Raw genomic sequence first — 22,786 nt, forward strand, 5'->3', positions numbered from 1 at the left:
GCCTGCTTCTCTACCTACTTGTGATCTCTGTCTGTCTATTTATTTAATAAATAAATAAAAAATCTTAAAAAAAGTTAAAGTTAAAAATAAAGTTAAAGTTTAAATTTAAAAAGTTAAAAGTTAAAAAATAAAGTTAAAAAATAAATCTCAGTCTATGAATTTATAGATAAAAAGACTATATAGACTATTTATAGACTATTTAAGACTATTTATAGACTAATGCTAATACCATAGACTCCTTGGATGGTCTCTCACTAGAAGCAGAGACAAGCAAGCTAGAAAATAGTTCTTTGAAGAGTTGAAAAAAATAATCTCTTGCTACTGTGAATTCTTTCCATTCTTGGAGACTGATTACAGAATGTATCTGGTGCTATTTTAACCCTATTAAGGAAATCAAAGTACTTAACATTCAATCTTATTATTTTGTGACACTGGGTGATAGTCACAATATTGTGTGATAGTCATTGAACCACTCTATCCATTAGTTCCTCTATCTATTAAATGGAAATATTAGGGGTAGCTCCTTCATGGTAGTAAGGATTAAATGAATTAGTTATTAAATGAGTTACTTACTAGCTTTTTAATTAACCCTACTTCATAAATAGGTCGATGGATATGTAGAGGAGGAATTGTCTGCAAGTGTGGTCATCTATCAAGCTAGTGTCAAAACCTAAAAGATAATTCCCTAAGATAGTAGGTCATCCAGATCTTTAAAGCAAAAGGCATTTGTCAGTTAGAAAGCAGTGGCTTTTATAATTCAGCTCGCATGCTTCAAGTGAGAATCTTTTAAAATTTGGATGCCTAGGTCCCACACCTGGAGATGCTGATGCAGGATGTCTATAGTACGGCCAAAGAATCTAAATTTTATAGGTTTCTCGGGATTTTGGATATAAGTGGTTTCTGAGTCAACTAGAGAAATCCTGGTGGCAAGTAATGTAATGGGTTACCACTGACTAAACTCTTGAGGAAAAATTTTCAGGCCACTTCTTCTAAGCATGAATTGGTGGAGTTGATCATAGAGGATGAGGATGGAGAGGCTGTGAGCCATCTATAGGGACTGGGGGTGTAGTTAATGGTTGAGAGACAAAGGGGAAGAGGGAAGCATGGTTACCCCTGCATTTGGAAGTGTTTAAACCAGTTGTCATATATTAAGGTAAGGTCAACATGAAAAAAGACAAAATCTAGAAAAAATATATCCTTAAACCTCCTTTGTTGGGAAATATAATTGCAGACCACCAAATGGGTTTTGATACTCTTTCCTGCTCTGAGACAGGTTCTACCAATCAAAAGGCCATATTGCTCTTGGAGTCAATCCTTCTTAAGATTATGTCTTACTAGTACTTTATAGACTTCTAGAGAAAGGAACCTGGCATTATATTGCCTTACAGGACTGGGATTCACAGTCTTTTTGGTTTCAAATATCTATAATTCAGCCTAGTATGTATGAGTGTGAGTTTGGCACATGGGATGGGATATCCTTGAATGGAAAGGGAGGAAGAGATCCTATTTTGGGAATAAATTGAGAATGGCATTGCCATATCAACCCAAGGTTAGCCTGAATCCATCGAGGTTCCTAAACCCTGAATCATGTTGGAATCAAAACTCAGAGCAGACTGAGCAACTCTGGCTTCTCACCAACTGGTTTTTCAGTTACTGTTGATAGTACGTATGGGGTCCACTGGGGACCATCACTGAACCAGATACAAAGGAAGAAGTTTGTGAAATGACAAATGCCTGGTTCCAGTTAGGGGACAAACCTCTCTTCTGCCTGGCCTTATATAGCTTACACAACCCTTTTAGTGTTATTATTCCATTTAATCCCTCCAGTGTGTCAGGACCTACATTGTTATGTTCCTTTTACTCAAGGTCATACACACAGACTGGGATGAGACTTTCTCCTAGGGCTTCTGAGGCAACCCCCTGCTCTTCCCACATTTCCATCCTTCAGTCTGAGATAGTATGCTGTGAAGTGCTACCAGGGGTAAGCTGGGCATTCAGATGGGAAAGAAGTTATTGGGAGGAAGAAGATGACTTTGAGAGTTTCCCATTCCTCTTGCTCAGTATAAGTTGCTACTTGTATGGAGGAAGTGGCTGCTGAGCTCTGAGTTAAATGATGCTTCTGTTTTTGCTGTGGGCACTAGCTATCAGCTGATATCTGATATAGACCTGAAGATTCAGAAATGCTTTACTGAGTAGAATTGCAGGCTTGATGACAGGAAGATATTGTTCTGTTCTTTTTTCACCCTCAAAGCCGGGCACTATTAAAACTCTCCAAATCATGAGTGGATAACTACATTTATGGAGAAAGAATTTTGACATGGGATAATAACACAGTTAAGTCCAGGGCTGTAGTTAAAGGCAAAGCTTATGTAAAAATAACATTTGCATCATGCTCTTCAGTGTACCAAGTACATGACATAAACAATTTCATTTGATCTGCACAGCAAACCTGTAAAGTAGCTATGGTTCTCTTAACAAATAAGGAAATTAAGTTTGATAAAGGCTAAAGGTTTTGCCCAGGGTCCCAAGAGACTAGTTTAGGACTTCAGGTCTTTTGACTCCACATTCTGTATTTGATTTGTAATTATTTATGAGAACTTCTGGAAATGTCAAATACTTTGTAGGGATTGACTGAAACCCTCTGTGACCCTACTTATGAGAAGCTCTGATAATGGCCGGTACATACATGGTATCTTCTCACTTGAGACTGTCTCATGCTCTGAATCAGCAATTACTAAATGATTACTTTTCTGCAAAGTTTGTGGAATCAAGTCCATTTCTCTGTAATGGATAAATTGAAGGAAGCTAAGCTATGTTTTCATGGTCATCAGTCCCAGGGAGATGGAGGAACAGGATTATGGCGTGAGAGTTCCAGCTCCATGTTCCTTGTTAAACAGTCAGAAACAATTTCCATTCCCTATAGAGTGGAAAGAGAAATAGCAAACATTTAATAAAAGGATCCATATATTCCTTCAAAATGCTCTAGATTCACTCCCCACAGCCATTCCTGACTCTCGATGAAAATATTTGGAGAACCCAATGGTTACAAAGTTTTGGAGAACACAGACATCTTCAAAAATGCCTTGGGGAATATAAAGTATGTGCCTATGGTTAACAGACAGCCCAGTTCAACAGGAGTCAGACTCACAACTATTAAAGGAAACACAACATTAAAGATCTTTCCCCCTATTCATGCTATTCCTATATAGGCTTCTTTCTACAGCCAAGGAAGGATTTTAGGAGGGAAGGTCGCAGCTTTTCACCTCATGTACCATGGCCAAAACCAATCTTAGAACTTGTCTGACTGGATCTAGTGAGCAATATACATAAACAAGATCTGAGTAAACAAGAGAGAAACCTGCCTATCACCTGTGGAGTCAAGTAATGTAGGGCACCTTCCCAGGCACTTATAAATCAGTGCTCGTCTCTCAGAGAAATGGGTGATGTGCTTCCTGAGAAATGTCATTTGTTATCCTGTTGATAGTGGCAACTTAGGGAAGGATCAGAATGCAAGGTATTCTATCTAGCAATGTAGACCCACTGTGGTAGTAAGAAACTAGGTACCTTAAGGGGCTGGGGACTTTTTAAGCCTTTCTGGTAGGAGCAAGTATTGGCCTTTCTTTCATGAATGAGGGTCATTTTCATCACCTTGGATGTTAGACTCTGACAGTTCTGATGATGAAGCAAGGCTGTACATGCTCGTGAGAAGAAATGATTTTGCCATCCTGAATCTCCTGAGTGATGGTGCAGATTTTAACCAGTATTCGGGGCAGGCATCTGTAGGCACAGCAGGGCCCGTGTGTCCAGTGGGAAGCTGAGGATGATGCGTTGTCAACTGAGGCTGTGCATTCCATGGCACTGGCCTTACTGGAAGGCTCACATTTGGTGGCACATGGGCTACAGGGAAGCCTAGAAAAAACAGAATTTTACCTGTGACTGAGGGAAGCTAACGATGGTGATGGGGTGGTGTCAACATGGGCCACTCAAAACAAGGACTCCCAAAAGCTTATTCATTCATTTTGTCCTATCATTAGTGAAAGAAGAAGAATGAAAGCAGATCCATGGGAAAGCAGCATCCTTGGTTTGGAAGCGTTAGATTACGTAAGCTGCCATTATGCACAATGCCACTGCCTTGTGGAAGAACACCATGCCAGGAGTTAATGACCAGGGTGCAGCCCAGCTCTGTCGTTTACTAGCTGGTGACCTCAAATAAGTCAGTGAAGCCTCCTGAGCTTTAGTTCTTCATCTCCAGGCTGGGTATAATTGGAACTAAATTTACAGGGTCAGTAGTGATACGGGACAAGCTGAGGGGCTTATTATCTGAGGACAAGAAATTAGTTCAGATATTTTTCTTATCAGAGAGTCATAATACTACTGGTGGCCTGAGCCCCATCTATGGAAGAGTGCTCAGTCTTTATCAAGAAGCTTTAAAGTGCCTTTGGATGTATTTAAATGAAACTTTACGGAATTGGAGTTGGAAGCAATTAACAGAGCTCTTTATAGAAAGCATCATCTTTCTTTGATGATTCAAGGCACTTTGGTGCCTTGTAGCTCCTCATAGGGACTAGCTATGGTTAACTTTATGCTAGTATAATGTGGCAGTTAAAATGTGCAACTTAAAAGAATGCTGGGAACAGAATTCAGTGGCTATTTTGGGGAAGAAGGTCTCTGTAGCAATTTTAACAGAGTCCGCACCCACCTGGGGCATTCATTGGAAGGAGCTGCTTCCTCTGAAGAGGTTGTGTTCTATCTAGGTCAGTTCCTTATGAGTTGGTTGGCTTCTTATTGAAAAACCTTACAATTTCTACTTTTAAAAAAAGATGCTAAAGTACATATCTACATGCTGCTGTTGGCATCAAGGACAAGTGGCCGGACAGGGATGGGCATTTCAGCCTGAGCAGAATGTTCTGCCAAATGGAACAGGGTCATCCTATTCAATCTCATGAAAGTTCATCTCAGTGGGGGAAAATCTATAAGTGGCCAGGAATATTCGAATATTTGGGAAAACCATTTTTTCCCTTGTACTTAAAAAAAAACTCAACATATAAGCAATTAACCTGGCACACTGGCTCTTCAGAATGACTCAGCTCAGCTAAGACCTCAAGTTTGGACCAGGTTACAGTTGTAGGTCTCCGAACAGCACAGCTTGAGACCATGTATCGCAAGTTCCCATCACTGGCAAGAAGATCAAAGCTCACGCCCCCTGTTGCCAGTGGCAGTAACACATGTAGGTGAGCATATTTTCTAGTAGGAGCTGTTTTTATTTTACTTACTTGACATCCGAACTCTCCAGAAGGCTGCGGTATGTGGCAATCTCACACTCCAGCTGGGACTTGACATCCAGCAGAACCTCGTATTCTTGGTTCTGTCTCTCCAGGGCACACCGGATGTCTGCCAGCTGAGCCTCCACATTATCGATCAGACACTGGATCTGGGCCAGTAAGGCTGTATATCGGGCCTCTGTCTCCACCAGGATGCATTCCTGGGAATCTCTCTACCACGGAGGAGGAAAGTAGGATTTATAACGATGACTCGTTGGAGCCTAGGTCACTTGTAAACTGCATCATTTTAAACAATGGTTTCTTTGGGACAGGTACTAATGAATCTCCAACCCTCTTATTACTTCCTAACCAAATAAATTCAAAACCAAAATTATCAACTATGCTAAAGCTCGCTTCCCTTTATACTCTTAACTTATTTTTGCCCTCTTAAGTATTTACTTCTTTCTCAATCACCTGATAATATCCTACCACACTCTCCTACTCTCGTTAACTCCTGGCATGGTGTTCTTCCACAAGGCAGTGGCACAAAAAAAGATTCCAACTTATTTTACACCTGGGCTATAAGAACCTGTTACTATGGCACCTCATTCTATGAATATTTATACCTTAAAGAAGTTAGCAGCATCTAACGCAGCATATCTAAAACATGAGAATTGAAACTTTGATGATTAAAGTTCTTTCCTGCTCCATCATTCTGTAAGTCTACGGACAATGGAATTTTAGGGTTGAATAACCCATCATTTGCATGGTTTTCCCAATTTTTAGAGAGGAGAAAACTGAGGTTCAAGGGGTTAAGTGGGTTGCCCATGGTCACATGATTAGCTGGTGACAAAACCAGCTTTGGGGCAGGCTCTTCCAAGTACCCTTCACATCAGAGCCATTTAAATAACTCCTTACGGGGCGCCTGGTTGGCTCAGTGGGCTAAGCCTCTGGCTTAGGTCATGATCTCAGGGTCCTGGGATCGAGTCCTGCATCAGGCTCTCTGCTCAGTGGGAATCCTGCTTCCCTCTCTCTCTCTCTGCCTGCCTATTTGTGATCTCTCTCTCTCTGTCAAATAACTAACTAACTAACTAACTAACTAACTAACTTCTTACTTCAGAGAGGCAGTACAATGAAGCAGAAGTGGTTCCAGCTTTGGAACCTGAATTCCGGCTCAGACTCATTTCTTTTGTGACCTTTAACAAGTTACTTAATGCCTCAGGATCTCAGTGTCTCCATCTCTATAAAATAGGCAAGATGGAACTCACCTGGGATTTGGCGTGGGAAAATCACTTTAGCTGCCTGAGTCTCAACTGTAAAATTGGCTCAATAATTATGCTACCTCCTTTATAAGATTATTTTATAAATTTGATAGTTTGTAAAAATGTTTTGCATGTAATAAAATGCCCTCTTAATGTTTCCCAAAGTGTATTCCATAGATCATTATTGCCATGAGAGGATCTTAAAAAAGGGGGTCCAGAGCCAAATAAGTTTGGAAAGCTGAATACCATATATCTCCTTCTGGGAGAGCCATAGAGCATATTAGCTTATTGAAGGCCTGCAGGAAGGTACCCTGTTGAACCTGTGTTTACTCCAGCATTTCCCAGGCTTTTTTGACCACAGGCCCTTTTTTTGGCCATAGGCCCTTTAGCAAACAGAGGAACTTCTGAGGGACACAATTTGAGAAACATTGCAACATGCAGGTGTCTGGGGCTATTGCCATCACTGCTGTGTTAGGCTTGGTCAGCTTGCTGGGTACCATTTGGTGTTGGGCCTGCAGTTCAATCTCCAGAGCATTCACAGTGCGTCTCAGTCCAGTGACCTCCTTCAGGCAGCACTGCTGCTGTTCAGAGCTGGTTACCACCTGCTGGTTCAGCCCCTCCATCTGAAACACAAAGACCATGACTATTATGAAGGAAAACATGACTTTGATTAACGGGCACCTGGAAATGCAATGTCAACTTTTTGGTTTTGACTTTTCTACCCTCCCCCACCTGCGTGTTGAACCATTGTTCCACTTCTCTGCGGTTTGTCTCCATGATGGACTCATACTGACATCTCATTTCTTGTAGAACCTGGTTTAGATCAACAGAAGGAGCAGCGGTCACTTCAATGTTGAGTCTGTCCCCAAGCTGGCTCTGTAAGGAATTTATTTCCTATGGAAAGAAAAAGAATGGGAGGTCATTTGGTGAACAGATGACACCCTTGTGTTCTTGTTTGTCTAATAGCAATGATTTAGCTTAATTGTATCTGAAATATAGCTCACAATAAAGACATAGATGATTTATAGGTGCTATTGAGATGCTATAAAATGACTTCAGGCTAGTTCAGATATGACTCTGTGTTCAAATATGTAGAACATTAAAAGGAATCAATCAGCAAGATCAGAGTCTTAAAGAATTTAGATCATTTCCAGCGATGGGTAATGGTGAAGCAGCAGAGAGGTAGAATTTATAATAAGAGACCATAGCCTCTATGACGCCAATATGGGCTTTTACTAATACAGACTTATAGCAATAGTGGCAGAAGTCTGTGTAGGGATCCTACAAACAGAGAGGAAAGCTGTGAGGACAGGAAAAGTGTTGCTTCCTTCTCCTGAAAAAGCGGGAAGGACAATGGAGGCCTCAGATACTGTGTTATAGGTGATGGATTCCCATGGTAGTAGCGGTAGGTACTTTCGGGGCTGAAAAGCAGAGTAGTATCTACTTTTTGGAGACACCTATTGCCCAGTTCAAGTCAAAGGAATTGCTGCTATTTTTAGAGGCTTAGCTTGTAATGACTCTCTTGGTTTTTCTCTAACCTCTCCATGGTTGTTTTTGAGGCAGAGGAGCTCCTCCTTCAGAGACTGGACTTGCGTCTCCAGGTCAGCCTGGGCCAGGGTCAGTGCATTGAGGATCTGCTGTAGGCCTTTGGCGTCTGCCTCCACTAGCTGGCGTATAGACATCTCAGCTTCATACCTTTAAAAATGAGACACAAAAAGAAAGGCATTAAAATCAGATAGTGTAAATCAAGCCAAGCAGAACTCTCCTTCCGCATTTTCCTATGGGCCTTTCATTTAGTATATTTCTGTGTCAGTTTTATTCTCATTAGAGGTGAGACCACTTGATAAACATCACCACGTAATTATTATTCCTTAATCAGTTTGCTGGGATGAGGCCATATTGCTGTTCTTTGAGATAAGGAAATTTGTCCTCTTTCTCCTGCTCCAAGAGGCAATGCAGTCGACGGAGAAAGAGCTGTGGATGAGGAGTTAGAAAACTTGGAGGCATGTTTTAGCTATTTCTTGTCCTAGCTGTATGTCTTTGGATGTGACAGACCCCCCCCTCAAACCACAGTTTTCTCGACTTAAACAAGGCAACTATTTATTGACCCATTTTCCTGAATTACTGTACAGGTGATCAGATGGGTTCATATGTTAGAATCTCCAAGTACTGTTTCCATTTATTGAATGTGAAGGTTTTCCCTGGGCTCGTGCTGGTATGGTGTGGAGCAGGTTTAGCAGATTTGGGGATAATCTTCTCAGGAGTGTATAGAGTCAGAGGCGGGTGAATTCTGTCGCGAATGACAGTGCTGGGTGGGCTTACTTGGCTCTCATGTCATCAGCAGCCAGTTTGGTGTTGTCAATTTGTGAGACCAGTCTGGAATTCTCAGCCTTGGTGCACAAGATCTAGAATTAAGAAATTGTACACACAAATGAGACAAACACCAGGATCTCCTTCTTTAAAAACCAATGGCTTGTGTGTATTGCAATTAACAGTGGGTGGGGGGGGGGTTAGGCTTTTCATAGCTATGCTTAGGAAGTTTGGGAAGCTTTGGAAAGTCTGAGTTTTTCTTTTTTTTAAGATTTTATTTATTTGACAGAGACACACAGAGAGAGGGAACACAGCAGGGGGAGTGGGAGAAGGAGAAGCAGGCTTGCCGCAGAGTGGGAAGCCCGATGCGGGGCTCGATCCCAGGATGCTGGGATCAGGACCTGAGCCGAAAGCAGACGCTTAACGACTAAGTCACCTAGGCACCCCAGGAAAGTCTGAGTTTTTGTTATTTTCCTAAGAAATCAACAAAACCCACACCAATAAAAACTTCTGTATATGTTTTACCATTAAATTATAAAATCTGGGGTGCTTGGGTGGCTCAGTGGGCTAAAACCTCTGCCTTCGGCTCAGGTCGTGATCTCAGGGTCCTGGGATTGAGCCCCGCATGGGGGGGGGGTCTCTGCTCAGCAGGGAGCCTGCTTCCCCGCCCACCCGCCTCCCTCTCTGTATACCTGTGATTTCTGTCTAATAAATAAATAAAATCTTTAAAAAAATAAAATAAAATATAAAATCTGCCCTCAATTTGCATCCTCTGGAATGTAACCACCATGAGGGCAAGGACTTTTTAGTACACAAATATTTTCCCAGAGCCTGGAGTAATGTCTGGTGTGTTGGTGGTGGTGTTCAGTAAACACTTGTTGAAGAAATAAAATGGAATAAATCTGGCATGTGCAGTAACAGCAACACATTGCTCTGATTAGGAGATAGGCTTGGTGTTGGAAGAAACCACTGAAATAATTTGGAGATAATGAAATGAGCATAAAAGGGGGAAACAGTGGTGATGGTAGCAAAATGGATAAAACATATAATAATTCCTAAACTATTGGGAACTTATTAAAACACAATGCCCTTTCTCAGATCCCTGTTTTCTTATTTTTGCTAAAGAAATGACAGCAATAGGTTGTTGACACATTTTGACACATGTTGACACACTTCTGGCACAGCAGAATGTATCTCTGGAAGACGAACAAATATAAAACTCTGAATATTGCCTCCAGATGACAATTCCATTCAAGAGATTCTCTTATTCTACAAAATATTTTTTCCAACATAAGATGAACTAAAAATATTAAGGGTTAGCAAATGGCTATTGCTTGGAGAGTGTCATGACACAACCCAATTATACACATTCCTAAGAATCTTACCTTCCTCTGGAGCTCCTCTATGGTAGCATAGTAGGACGCGTAGTCAGGACATACAACACAGAGCTCTTTGTTACACTCCTCCTGGATTTTGCACTCCAGTTCAGCATTCTCTTGTTCCAAGATCCGCACCTTCTCAAGGTAGTTAGCAAGGCGCTCATTCAAGATTTGCATGGTCTCTTTCTCATGGCTGTTGATGCCTTCACCACACCAGCCACAGTCATCCAGAAGGGGACAGGCATTGAAGTTGCTTATTAAGCAGATGGGTGTGAAATAAAAGCAAGGAGTGGATCTGGCAGTCCTCGGAACATGGCCAGCTTGTTGGCAGCTGTTGGCTTTAAGACCATCATGTTGGCAGCTGGCGTTAGAAGAAATGGTCCGAAAATGTGTAATCCTAGAGCAGTTTTGGTGTGGCGTTGAACAAGAAATCATTGTTGTTGTACAACCATTGGTTTCCATCGTGTGTACCCAGTTTTGGTTTATTTTAGTCCGTGGTCCGGATGGAAAGCTCAAGCAACCTCGACTGTGTCTGATTTCCAAGCTTCTCGGCTATTTCCTCTTTGAAGTGCTTATATAGCCTTTGCTCTAGGTGGGGTCACAGCTGACAGGATGTTTTCCTTTCTAATGTTTATATCAAATCCCACAGGAACATCTCATTAGTCTGCTTTTTACTTGCCTGAGAATAGTTACTTGTCTCATAAAAATGTGCATTGAGGCTGTTACTAAGTTATGACCCATCACAACTACTACTTGTCATTGGATCCAGAGCTTCACATGAAGTCTTCAAAAGGAACTGTCGTCACAGTTCTAACAGCATCCATTATTAAGTAGGTGTGAGTATATTAAGTTCATTAAATCCTTATTGACCTCTCCACCTGGCATTAAGCTTGAATCTGGAATGAGTTCATCCTTCTTTTCCTTTCTTCTCTAGGAAAGGGAATCTATTAATATCTAATAATTATTGGAGAACTCAGAAATCAGTGTTTTATTTTGTTCTGCCCCACTGATTTTCCCATTTTCATTGTTCAGACATTGTGAGTATGGGTTAAATTGTTAGTTTTAAATAAGACACTTCTTAAAGGTCATTGTTAGATTCCTGTTTCAGTTTTCCAGGTAGGGTTTGATTGCTAACAAGAAATTTCTTGGAAATTTTATGACATTTTATGACATTTCTAGCACTCAGTGTTTGCTTGTGGAATTATGTTAGCTAAAAATTTATCATGGTGTTGACTTATATTTGCTATTTAAACATGATCAGTTGAAAGGCATGTGTTTTCTTTCTCAAGAATACCTTCTCAGCATTTTCTGAAGAAAGTTATTTGTTCCTGATCCTTTATGGAGGCTCTAGGAGAGAATAATTTCCTTGACTTTTCCAGCTTCTAGAGGCTGCCCATGCTCCTTAGCTCGTGGCCCCTTCCATCTTCAAAGCCAGCATGTGGCAGATCTTTTTCACATGGCATGACTCTGACACTGACTCTTCTGCTTCCCTCTTCCACACTTAAGGACCTTGTGATTATATTGGGCCCATGCATATCATCTAGGATAATCTTCTATTTTAATGTCAGCTGATTAGTGGCCTTCCCCTTTGTCATGTAGCCTAACATATTCAAAGATTGTAGGATAAGGACATCTTTGGGGGCCCATTATTCTGCATATCACATAATGTACAGAAAAAGCACAATAATTTACAATAGCATCAACAAATATAAAATACACAGGAGTAAATTTAGTTAGAAAGGTAGGTCACATGAATAAAATACTGAAATGCACTGGAGGACAGAAAACTAGGATAAATGGAAAGATTTATCATGTTCTTGGCCTGAAATACTGTAGTTATCACTATAAAAATGTCAGTGATCTCTACATTAATTTAACTTAGATTCCAATAAATTTATTGAGATCCTCCCAAAATTGATTTTGTTTCAATCAGACAAGATAATTCTGAAGTTTTATGAGAAAAAAATTAATCAAATTTGAGTAGCCGGGAAAATTCTAAAAAGAAAAGTCACCAAGAGATTAGTCCTTCCTATTTTAAAGCCTCAATAATTAAAATACTATAGTAATCATCCCTGAATAACCAGACAAATGAAGAGAATAAAATAAGGAGTCTAAAACAGACCTTGGGACACCTGGGTGTCTAGTTGGTTAAACATCTGCCATTGGTTCTGGTCATGATTCCAGAATCCTGGAAAGAGTCCTGTATTGGGCTCCCTGCTCAGTGGGGAGAAGAGCCTGCTTCTCCTTCTGTCTGCCTCTCCCCCTGCTTGTGCTCTCTCCCTGTCTATCTCTCTCTAACAAATAAATAAATAAATAATATTAAAAAAATAAAAAAAATTGACCTCCTTACAGATTGGGATTTAGTATATGATAAAGGTGACATTTAAAATCAGTGGGGGAAAAGATAGACTATGATATGTAGTTTGGGGACAATTCTGTATCAATTGAGGTCAAAGGTAGGGCAGGAAATGTTAGAATCATACCTCATGCCTTATAGTAGGACAAATTATAAATTTTTTAAAAATATTTTATTTATTTGAGAGAGAGAGTGAGAGAACACAACCAGGGGGAGGGACAGAGGGAGAAGCAGACTCCCCACTCTGCATCAGGGAGCCTGATCCAGAACTTGATCCCATGCCCCTGGGATCATGACCTGAGCCAAAGGCAGATGCTTAACTGAGCCACCCAGGAGCCTAACAAATTACAAATTGATCAAAGATTCAAATGCAAAAAAATGAAATCATAATTGTGCTAATAAATATGAGAGTTCTTTTATAAATTTGAAGTCAGAAGGCCTTTCTAATAATGACCAAAATAAAGAAACCATAAAAACTTATAAACTGATGACACCGAATAACTTGTACATTGGTAAAAACACAACCTCTAAAATCAGAAGACAGATGTCAAACTGGGAAAGCATATTTGCAATAACACTGTAGATAATGACCGGAAAGAAAATACAAAAGGCATTCAATTTAAAAAGTGCCTTAGAACAAATGCTTCATGTCACTAATAATAAAGGAAATGTAAACTTAAAGTACACTGAGAAATCATTTTATCTTTTCACCTATCACATTGGAAAAAATCGCAGTTTGATAACAAATGTACTGTATACAGCCTTTCATTTATTGCTGGTGAGAGTATAAATTCATACAAGTTACTATACTGCTACAATAGTTGGATAGGGTGATATTGGCATGAGGGTTGGCAAATAGTGAAAAAGAGTACGGATTCTAGGAATAGACTCACATACATGCGGTCAGTTGATTTTTTTTTAAATTAATTAATTTTTTTTAAGATTTTATTTATTTATTTGACAGACAGAGATCACAAGTAGGCAGAGAGGCAGGCAGAGAGAGAGGGGAAGGGAAGCAGGCTCCCCACTGAGCAGAGAGCCCGATGCGGGCCTCGATGCAGGGCTCGATCCCAGGACCCTGGGATCATGACCCAAGCCAAAGGCAGAGACTTTAACCCACTGAGCCACCCAGGCGCCCCAGTGGTCAGTTGATTTTTGACAAAGTTTCCCAAGTAGGTCAATGAGAAAAGGATAGCCTTTTCAATAAATGTTGCCAATCAGGTAATTGTATAAAAGAAATTACTATATCTTGAGCTCTACCTCACAAAATTTATTTAATAATAAATATTAATATAAATTAATATTCATATTAATTTAGATTTACATTACTTAATATTTATAATATATATTAATATAATAAACAATAAATAATAAATTAATTTAATAATTTAAATTAATTATAAAAATTAATTCAAGATGGATTAAACACTTAAATGTGAAGATTGTATGTATGGAGTTTTTAGAAGGCAACATGGAAGAGTATCTTCGTAATCTTGTGGTGAGCAAAGATTTCTAGCACACGGAGAACACTAAGGAACGTAACATTTCATTCCAGTTAAAATCTTTTGTTGATTAAAATATACCACTAAGAAAGCAAAAGGGCAGGCCACTTGCTGGGTGAAAGGATTCACTATTTTATAAACGACCTTCCCTTTGACCCAGCAGATACATGACTAGTTCTGTGCCCAAGAGAAGTAAGTACATGTATATACACAAAAAGACTTGTATAAAAATGCTTGTAGAATTTTTATTCTCAATAGCACCCAAACTGGAAACAACCCAACTGCTCACAAGGGACAATGGATCCACACACTGTGGTATGTTCATAGAATAGATTGATATTCAGTAACAAAAAAGAATGAACTATTGGTATTCACAGTAACACAGAAGAACTTCATACATTATGTCAGCCTGAGGAAGTCAGGCACAAAAGGGTACAAACAGTATGATTACATTTATATTAACTTCAAGAACAGGTAAAACTCATCTGTAGCCTTAGATATCAGAGTAGTGATTGTCTTCTCATGAGGGAGGTGAGCTGACTGGGAAGGAGCATGAAGACACTCTCAAGGTTGGTATTTTACATCTCGCTATGCTAGTCTGTATCTTGATGTGGATGATTACATGACTGTATGTTTTCAAATTTCGTGGAACTGCATACTTTCCATTGATGCATTTTATCATATGAAAATTAGATCCCAATAAACTGTGATTAATACAGAAAGTTAAGATTTGATACAGCTGAGTCGCTCTGGTAATGCTCATTACTCTATTCATATACTTGAATTACAAGTGGATCATAGAGTCACTTGCAAAAAATGGAAGTCATAGATGTGCTAAGAGAAAGCATAAGAGAATTTTTTTAATAAATTAAGAGTGTATACATTTTTAATTTTATTTATAAATTTTATAAATTAATCATAAATTAAGAGTGACAATGACTCAAAATCTTATTATTTATTTATTTATTTATAAATTTCTTTTATAAATTAATCATAAATTAAGAGTGACAATGACTCAAAATCAAGAAACCACAAAAAATGGATAAATCTGACTCCAAAAATAATAGCATTTGAAATCATAATCATTTTAAAAACACATAAAAAGGACTTTGAGTTTTATAACTTTGATTAATGTTATTTTCTTCTTTATCTTTTTCTATACATTCTACCACTACTTGGGTGTATCACTTTCAGAATCAGAGTTTGACAATTATTTTGTATTTTTGTTTTCATACCCTTTTCTCCATCTTCTCACTTTTCTTCTCTTGAGTGTCTGGGGTAGAAGTTTTCCTTCCTTCCATGGCCGACTGCTTTATTTGTGTTCTGGAGCTGACTCCTCTCTGATTCCTTCAGTATCATATTTCATCAATTATACTCCTCATTTCTTTCATCTTGGACATCTTTGGTGCTGCTTGATCAATTTTCCTTTCCCTGTAAGCGTATTTGTTTTTTTTTTTAATTTTTTATAAACATATAATTTATTATTAGCCCCAGGGGTACGGGTCTGTGAATCGCCAGGTTTACACACTTCTCTGTAAGTGTATTTGATCCGAAATGTCTTACTCATAAGTATATAGCACTTCAGCCATGAAGGCAGCTTCTTCCTTCCTTCCATTTTTTTTTTAAGATTTTATTTATTTATTTATTTATTTGACAGCGAGAAAGACAGAGAGTGAGCACAAACAGGGGAGCAGGAGGCAGAAGGAGAGGGAGAAACAGGCTCCCTGCTGAGCAAGGAGCCAGCAGTGGGGCTCAATCCCAGCACCCTACAATCATGACCTGAGCTTAAGGCAGATGGTTACCGACTGAGCCACCCAGGTGCCCCTTATTTTATTACTTTTTTTTTTTTTTTGAGACAACATTGGGTGTCTGTCACTTTCATTTGCTACCACCAGCTCATTTGTTAACTTTGGGCAATCTGGCTAACCTGTGAGTATTCTATGACATAGTCTATCTTGAAGAGCTTCTTTATCTGCCTTAATAGCACCATTTTCCAGTGTGGAAATGCTCAGTGCTTCCTACAAAGCAATGTACAAATTCTTGATTGCCAGGTCACAGGCTTGACCCAGCTGACTCTATCTCATATCCCTTGACTCCTGTACCCGCTGCTTACACTCTAGCCAAACTGTATCCCTTGCCATTCTCCAAGCTCTCCTTGCTTTGTTTCCCCAGAGCAGATTTATTGTTGAGGTTTCCTCTACCTTTCTTCATCTAGGTGTTTCAAGGCTGCTCTGGGAGAGAATTCAGCACTCACCCATATTTGGTTCTCCTCTCCTTTGGGGCACATGGGAAGATAACTCTTTCTTGTCCCCTTGCAGTTAGGAGTAACCAGGTCTTTAATCTCTAGCTCAAGACCCTCGTACAGCCTCTTTTCCTGCCCCAGGGACTGGGGAGCCAGCACATTCCAGATGCTGGAAAAGCAAGTCTGAGAGTAATAGAAAGGAGTCCCCTTTACAGTGTTGTCCTGGCTGGAGCCTTCTGGGAAAGAGGCTGTGTAGGGGAGAGAAAGGTTGGGCTTTAGGTCCAGACTGAGATCAGTAGCTGAGATATAGGGAGGAAATATCACCTTGTAGGGCTAGCAAGTAATCCATGAGTTGTAAATATCAAATACATACTATGAGAAGCCCGAGTCCTTGGGTCATGAATGCTTCTTGCATTTAGAGCAGGTAAATTTTGAGGCCATTGCTTTACATGAGAGTTCTCATGGTGGACTATACACAAACACTAGAATGGAAGGCTTTTTTTTTTTTTTAAAGATTTTATTTATTTATCTTAGAATGCAAGGCTTTTTGCTGGTTCTTACAAATGAGTGATGCATTATATTTTTAGATTAAAAATTTTATGCAACACTAAGTGCTAAAATTACTGGCATCTTGTTTAGTGCATTGTTAAAGCTACAAGGACGTTATATTCTTTTTTTTTTAAAGATTTTATTTATTTATTTGACAGAGAGGGATCATGTAGGCAGAGAGAGAGAGAGGGGTAAGCAGGTTCCCCGCTGTGCAGAGAGCCTGATGCAGGGCTCGATCCTAGGACCCTGAGGTCATGACCTGGGCTGAAGGCAGAGGCTTAATCCACTGAGCCACCCAGGTGCCCCAAGGGTGTTATATTCTTAACTAAAAATTAGGACTCTACGAGATTTTACTGAGGAAGGTCTTATTGTTTTACCCAAAAATAAAATGGCCATTTCAGTGTTTGACAACCCAGGTGAACTCCTTCTATACATGTCCATGTAGAAAAGGATAGAGTTTCCTACTTCAGTTCTACTTTGATTTTGCATTGAGCCAGGCGTAGGCAATTACCCTGGCATCACATGGTTATTACATCCACTGTTATAAGCCACAAAGCTATGTTTGCCATGTTAAAGGAATGAAACACATTTTATTTGGAGATTAGCAAGTAAGTTTTATAGACTGCTCGAATATCACAAGCAGGCGGGAGAGGAAATGATAAAGCAGAAATATAGTGAGGATGTTTAGAGGACAAGTTTAGGGTAGAAATGCCTTCTTGACTTTCAGGTTCGGCTGTCTGTGCTGCCCCTTTTGCTTTCCAGGACCCCGCCGACTTTGATTCCTCCATCCAACACACGGGGGGGTTTAGCGCTCACGTACAGCAGTTTTCGACCGTGCAAATCACATACGCCGAGCAAGGCTCATAGGTGTTGCTTGATGTGCTTATGGCAGAACACGGGTTACAGGGGAGCCTGTGGAAATTTTGAACCAAGCTTAACAAGGGAAAGCTGGATAGAATTTCAACTCAGGAAAGATCATGCCAAAATCTGCCCTGCAAATGATGTTCTGAACACTCTTTGCCGAGTTAACATTTGACTTAAGCCTATGTCAGGCCTGGACCCAGCATTGCGGTTCCACATGCACTGCAGCTACGCCAGCTGAATACAATTTTACATGTTTACTTCACTTGCAGATGTTGTCTTGCACATGTTCCTGATTTCCCTTTGGTGCCAGACAGGAACAAAGGGAGATTGCCGGCATGGAATCTTATATATGATACTCATTCCGCTTTAGAACTTCCGAATACTTTTGAACACTTCTACTGTCACGTGATTAGCCTGAGCTATTTTTTTGTTTGTTTGTATTTTACCCTTGTAAGGAGATTCTTTAATGCGTTAGGGGGGGTTTCACCTTGGGCAGACCTTGAGGAGGCAGGATTCTCCTGCATGAGCCTCTTTGTGACTTGGGGGAATTGGAGAATAATCGTGTGGAACTTGCCTGCTGTCCTCCCTCTCGAGGAGACCACGGTACGTGTTGATCTCGCACTCCAGCCGGGCTTTTGTGTCCAGCAGCACCTCGTACTCCTGGTTCTGCCGCTCTAGGTCACACCTGATCTCGGCCAGCTGGTTCTCCACATTATCAATCAGGCACTGTATCTGGGCCAGCTGGGTGCTGTACTGTGCCTCCGTCTCTGCCACAGTGCATTCCAGAGATTCTGTCTGCAGAAGGAAAAGAGTGTATTCAGGAGGGCTGTTTAGCATAGTCCTGAGGCCAGAGCGCTGCTTTCAAATCCTTGCTCTACCCTAGTGCAGCTGTATGACTTTGAGAAAATGACTTAGCTTCTCTGAGCCTCCGTTTTATTCTATAAAAAAATGGGCAATGCAAAGTACTTAACTCATAGGATGGTTGTGAGGATTAAATGGATTAATATGTGTAAGGCACTTTGAACAGTGCCTGGAAAAAATTTTAAAAGCTGTGTAAGGGTTATTCCTACCACCACTGTGCTCACTGCAACGTGCAACATACTGATGTAGCTTCAGGAGGGTCAACAGCATTTGAGAGGAGAAACGGAGTATGGGCTTGAGGTGGGGAGGAGCCCTAAAGAGTGGTTCAGAGAAAAGGCTCTGGGATTGAACCAGCTGGATCCAGTTCCACTTTTGCCTCTTAAAAAACTGCATGGCCCCTATGTAATCTGAATCTCAGTCTTCTTCATCTATATAGTGGGGTTAGTAAAGGGGTTTACCCCATAAAGCTACTGTGAGGCTTTTAAGGCTCTCAGAGGATGAATGTGGAGCTATTATTCACCAAGATAGTCTCTCTAGGCTGTAACATGGCACAGACAGTGGTGTTCCACTGGAAGCGGCTAGTGTGGTCTTCAAAGTGTGTTATTCTTTGTTTCTTAAATTGCTTATTTATTTTAAATAATCTTTATACCCAGTGTAGGGCTCGAACTCACGACCCTGAGAGCAAGAGTCGCACTCCTCTGACTGAGCCAGCCAGGGGCCCCCAGTGGATGGTATTCCGGTTGCTTGGTGGTGTGGGGTGCAGTGAAGGGTCTGGTTGAGGTGTGGATCCTGGGAAAGTTTAGGGTAGTGGTAGAATGCAAAGTGTGAATACCATTCTTTTATATGATGATGAGTTTGGGAACTTGGCCCATATCAAAACAGAGTTAAAACTCACTAGAATACTTGAATGCCTTTGGCTCAGAGATTCCACTCTCATCCTGCTCCTATCCTCCTGCGTGCGTGCGTGCACGCGCTCTCTCTCTCTCTCTCTCTCTCTCTCTGACTCTGGAAGGTGCTGGGGGATCATGCTCAAGGCCAGGAGGGAAGGTCGGGCATCCTGCTGGGACAGTACAAAGCTGTTGACCTATCACCTCTGCTTCTAGCTAGGTAAGCAGCAGTATTTGGGGGAAAGCAAGGGAATACAACTGTTGCAAATAAGAAATTCAGACTTTCTACCCTGTGAACTGTGGGTCTCTCCTTGGGGTTACGGAAGAGGGGATAGCATCTCAGGGCCTGATTCTTTAGTGAGAAAAACAGAGCTGTCTTTCTTTCCCATACCAGGCTTTGCTGTGCTTGGAGCTCGATTTCCAGAGCATTGGCTGTGCGTTTCAGTTCCAGGATCTCTGCCTGGCAGTCCTGCAGCTGCTCCGCACTGCATACCTGCTGCTGGTTCAGCTCCTCGGTCTGAAACACAGGTATGATTAGAGGATGCAAAGAAGGATGAAGCCTGTCATTTTCTTGTTCCAGATGCTGACCTGAACAGCGAACCATTCTTCCACGTCTCTGCGGTTGTTGGCCAGCACTGTTTCATACTGACAACGCATCTCATCCAGGACCCTGTTGAGGTCGATGGTGGGGGCAGTGTCCAGCTCCACACTGAGTCGGTCACCGAGCTGTCCCCGGAGCAAGCTGACTGCCTGAAAGAGGAAATGGAGTAAAGAAAGCCACAGAGAGCTGGAGAAGAATATTCACTTTGACATCCCAAGGGCATCCTGTTTCTGGATAAGTGAGTAAAAATGTGGGATTTAGATTCAGATTGCTTAGGTTGAATCTCTTTTCATTGCTCAGTTTCTGCATCTGCAGAATGGGTATAATAATTTTGCCTTCCCCAGAGAGTTATTGTGTGAGATACGAGTTAATATTCATATAAATCACTTATGAAAGTCCTTGGCACAGAAGAAGGTCTCAGTAAATGCTATTATCATCATCACATGCTCAAAGGGAAAATATATGATGTCACATCATTCAGCTTTTCCCTTTGTAGCCTCATCAATGTAAGATAATCATATACTTCATATTTTATGAAAAGGTTTATAGACACAGAATATTTTAAAATAGTGGCCCAAATATTACATAAGATGTTATCCCCATTCTGAAACGGCCTTCATACCCTGTGTTTATCAGTCTGTTTTTCATACTTTATGGATTAGAGGTACATCTAGCATAAAGCCTCCAAGGAAGGGCCATTTATAGAGTTACCTCCTTCACAAAAGCAATGGCAGGTGAACAGTGGTTCTTTCATGTGTTACTGGCTGGGGGCCATTTCATATGTACATCCAGAGATATGCTGGAGTGATCAGCCTGGACAATGTTAGAGCTGCTAGAGGTTAATTGGACACTTGGGTCGTCAGGGCCAGGGTCCCCAACAAGAAAACTGGGATCCAGGATGCTAAGACAAAACCATGCTAGCATCCTGTTTTACAGCAAAGACAAGACCTTAATAGCCTCCCATCTGGCAGCCTCTGCAGAAGTGACTTTTGCCGAACATCCTGAAACAAATAGTTACCCATAAAACACTGGTCACTATCTCAAATTGAGGCAGTTAGTCTCCATATATCAGCCCCAAAGACCAGCAACACATGAACAATAACCCGATAGGTAGACAGGTGCCTCATCAAAGCTTTGATCGGCGCACCTTAGCAGCCAAGCCACAGGCGGCCCACACTCAGGATGCTCAAGATAGTTCCTGGAAAGAGCTTCTAAAAACTGCTAAACTGGAACGGGAAAACGGCAACCCTCTCGGTTCCCCTCCCTCTCCAGGAGCTCTATACTATCACTCAATAAATTTTGCTTTGCTGCCACCACTCTTTATCTGGTCTACTTCTTCATTCTTCGAAGTGGTATGACCAAAAACTGTGGGCACTAAGGGAACAAAAATCCTGTAACGGTGCCTCGAGTAATCTCATTCCAGCTTTAGCAATATCTGTCCAAGTTAGATTTATATGCACAACATGAAATCTATCAGTTTGACTTCGTCACTTCCTTTGTTCAGCAATTTTACCACTTGCCTTACCTCTTCGTGGTTTTTCTTAAGGCAAAGGAGATCGTCCTTCAGAGACTCCACATGGGCCTCCAGGTCAGCTTTGCACAGACTCAGCTCACCCAGGATCCCACGCAGGCCACCAATGTCTGTCTCTACCAGCTGGCGAAGAGACAGTTCAGACTCGTACCTTTCAGAGCCAAAGAGATACAGACGGTGATTACTTTGCTAGACACCATGTAAGGTGCTGGGCATGCTGGTGAGTGACACAAGGACTCAAGGAAGCCATATTCCAAATAATAAATGTGAGCTTTGTGAGCATTCTTAGCTTAAAATAAAGCTTATATAGAGACTATTGGTGGCGTGTGCAGATGTGTGCATGTGTGAGAGACTTGGGGGTGAAGAGAGAGAGAGGGGAGCCATAAATTATTTTCAAATTCAAATTCAACTTACTTTGATCTGAAGTCATCAGCAGCCAGTTTGCAGTTGTCAAGCTGTACAGCAAGTCTAGAATTCTCTGCCTTCGTGCACAAGATCTGGTGAGTAAGTTAGTTATATGTAATAGAGGGCTCTTTGAAAGAAATGTAAATAACTATTTATTTAACAACTATGCCACTATTTATCTTTTAGAAGTCTTTATAAGAAAGTATAAAATAGCTTTCAGCCTATTTTTCTTATTAACCATGTCACTTCAATGAAGAGAAAAGCAGGACCAATTTATAAAAGAAACAGAAAAAAAAGATTTTTCAGTGATCTAAGACATTTTGCAATATTCCTGGCAGTTGAACTTGGATTTTTCTCCCTAGGTAGTTTGTATTATGAGTGTATCCCCATCCACGATGATAAAAATTCATCAGTAAGAAAAGAAAATGATTACAAGGATGATATTACATGAGTAAAAAGATGACATTTCAGTATCTGTGTTAAAGATAGCAGCATAAATATCCAGTGTTACATACAGTTTTCTTCTCATTCTCTGGATGACATAGTCTAGATGTGAGTGAGTTTATTTGGGCCACTTCATGATTACTGGCAGCCCCATGGCTAATGCTGATGGTTGCTGACGCTCAGCCCACCACCTTTTCCTCTAAGTCACACTATCTCTTGGAGGACCCCTTTCCCTTGGGGGAGACTTCCATAGAACAGACTTTCTTTTTCTCTTTTTTCTTTCTTTCTTTCTTTCTTTCTTTCTTTCTTTCTTTCTTTCTTTCTTTCTTTCT

The 22,786-nt window shown here is 40.8% G+C and overlaps 2 protein-coding genes across 2 annotated transcripts in view; both read right to left on the reverse strand.

The window, feature by feature from the left end:
- Positions 1-3,656: 3,656 nt before the first annotated feature.
- On the reverse strand, positions 3,657-10,674 carry LOC111151540 (keratin 39). The gene is made up of 7 exons (XM_022509602.1): positions 10,219-10,674; positions 8,846-8,928; positions 8,062-8,218; positions 7,256-7,417; positions 7,021-7,146; positions 5,274-5,494; positions 3,657-3,909 (listed from the first exon to the last, which is right to left on the reverse strand). Exons 1-7 carry the CDS (start codon positions 10,672-10,674, stop codon positions 3,657-3,659), a joined length of 1,458 nt encoding a protein of 485 aa, XP_022365310.1.
- A 6,701-nt stretch (positions 10,675-17,375) lies between these two features.
- Positions 17,376-22,786, reverse strand: part of LOC111151277 (keratin 40) — a 6,696-nt gene continuing 1,285 nt past the window's right edge. The window contains exons 2-7 of the mRNA XM_022509154.1: positions 22,020-22,102; positions 21,600-21,756; positions 20,062-20,223; positions 19,865-19,990; positions 18,300-18,520; positions 17,376-17,773 (exon numbers count right to left, since the gene is read on the reverse strand). Of these exons, the coding sequence (XP_022364862.1) occupies positions 17,674-17,773; positions 18,300-18,520; positions 19,865-19,990; positions 20,062-20,223; positions 21,600-21,756; positions 22,020-22,102 (849 nt within the window). The 3' untranslated portion in view covers positions 17,376-17,673. The remainder of the gene's footprint in view (positions 17,774-18,299; positions 18,521-19,864; positions 19,991-20,061; positions 20,224-21,599; positions 21,757-22,019; positions 22,103-22,786) is intronic.

Source organism: Enhydra lutris, unplaced genomic scaffold (genome assembly GCF_002288905.1).
Source record: "Enhydra lutris kenyoni isolate GAN:26980312 unplaced genomic scaffold, ASM228890v2 scaffoldscaffold26, whole genome shotgun sequence".
NCBI lineage: Eukaryota > Metazoa > Chordata > Mammalia > Carnivora > Mustelidae > Enhydra > Enhydra lutris.

Excerpts from the sequence above, each read along its gene's own strand:
- LOC111151540 (XM_022509602.1), bottom strand. The coding sequence starts at position 10,674 with ATGGAAACCAATGGTTGTACAACAACAATGATTTCTTGTTCAACGCCA. Across the intron at positions 8,929-10,218 it reads TAGAGGAGCTCCAGAGGAAG|ATCTTGTGCACCAAGGCTGA; the intron begins GTAAGATTCTTA and ends TCTTAATTCTAG. Across the intron at positions 7,147-7,255 it reads AACAATGGTTCAACACGCAG|ATGGAGGGGCTGAACCAGCA; the intron begins GTGGGGGAGGGT and ends TTTGTGTTTCAG.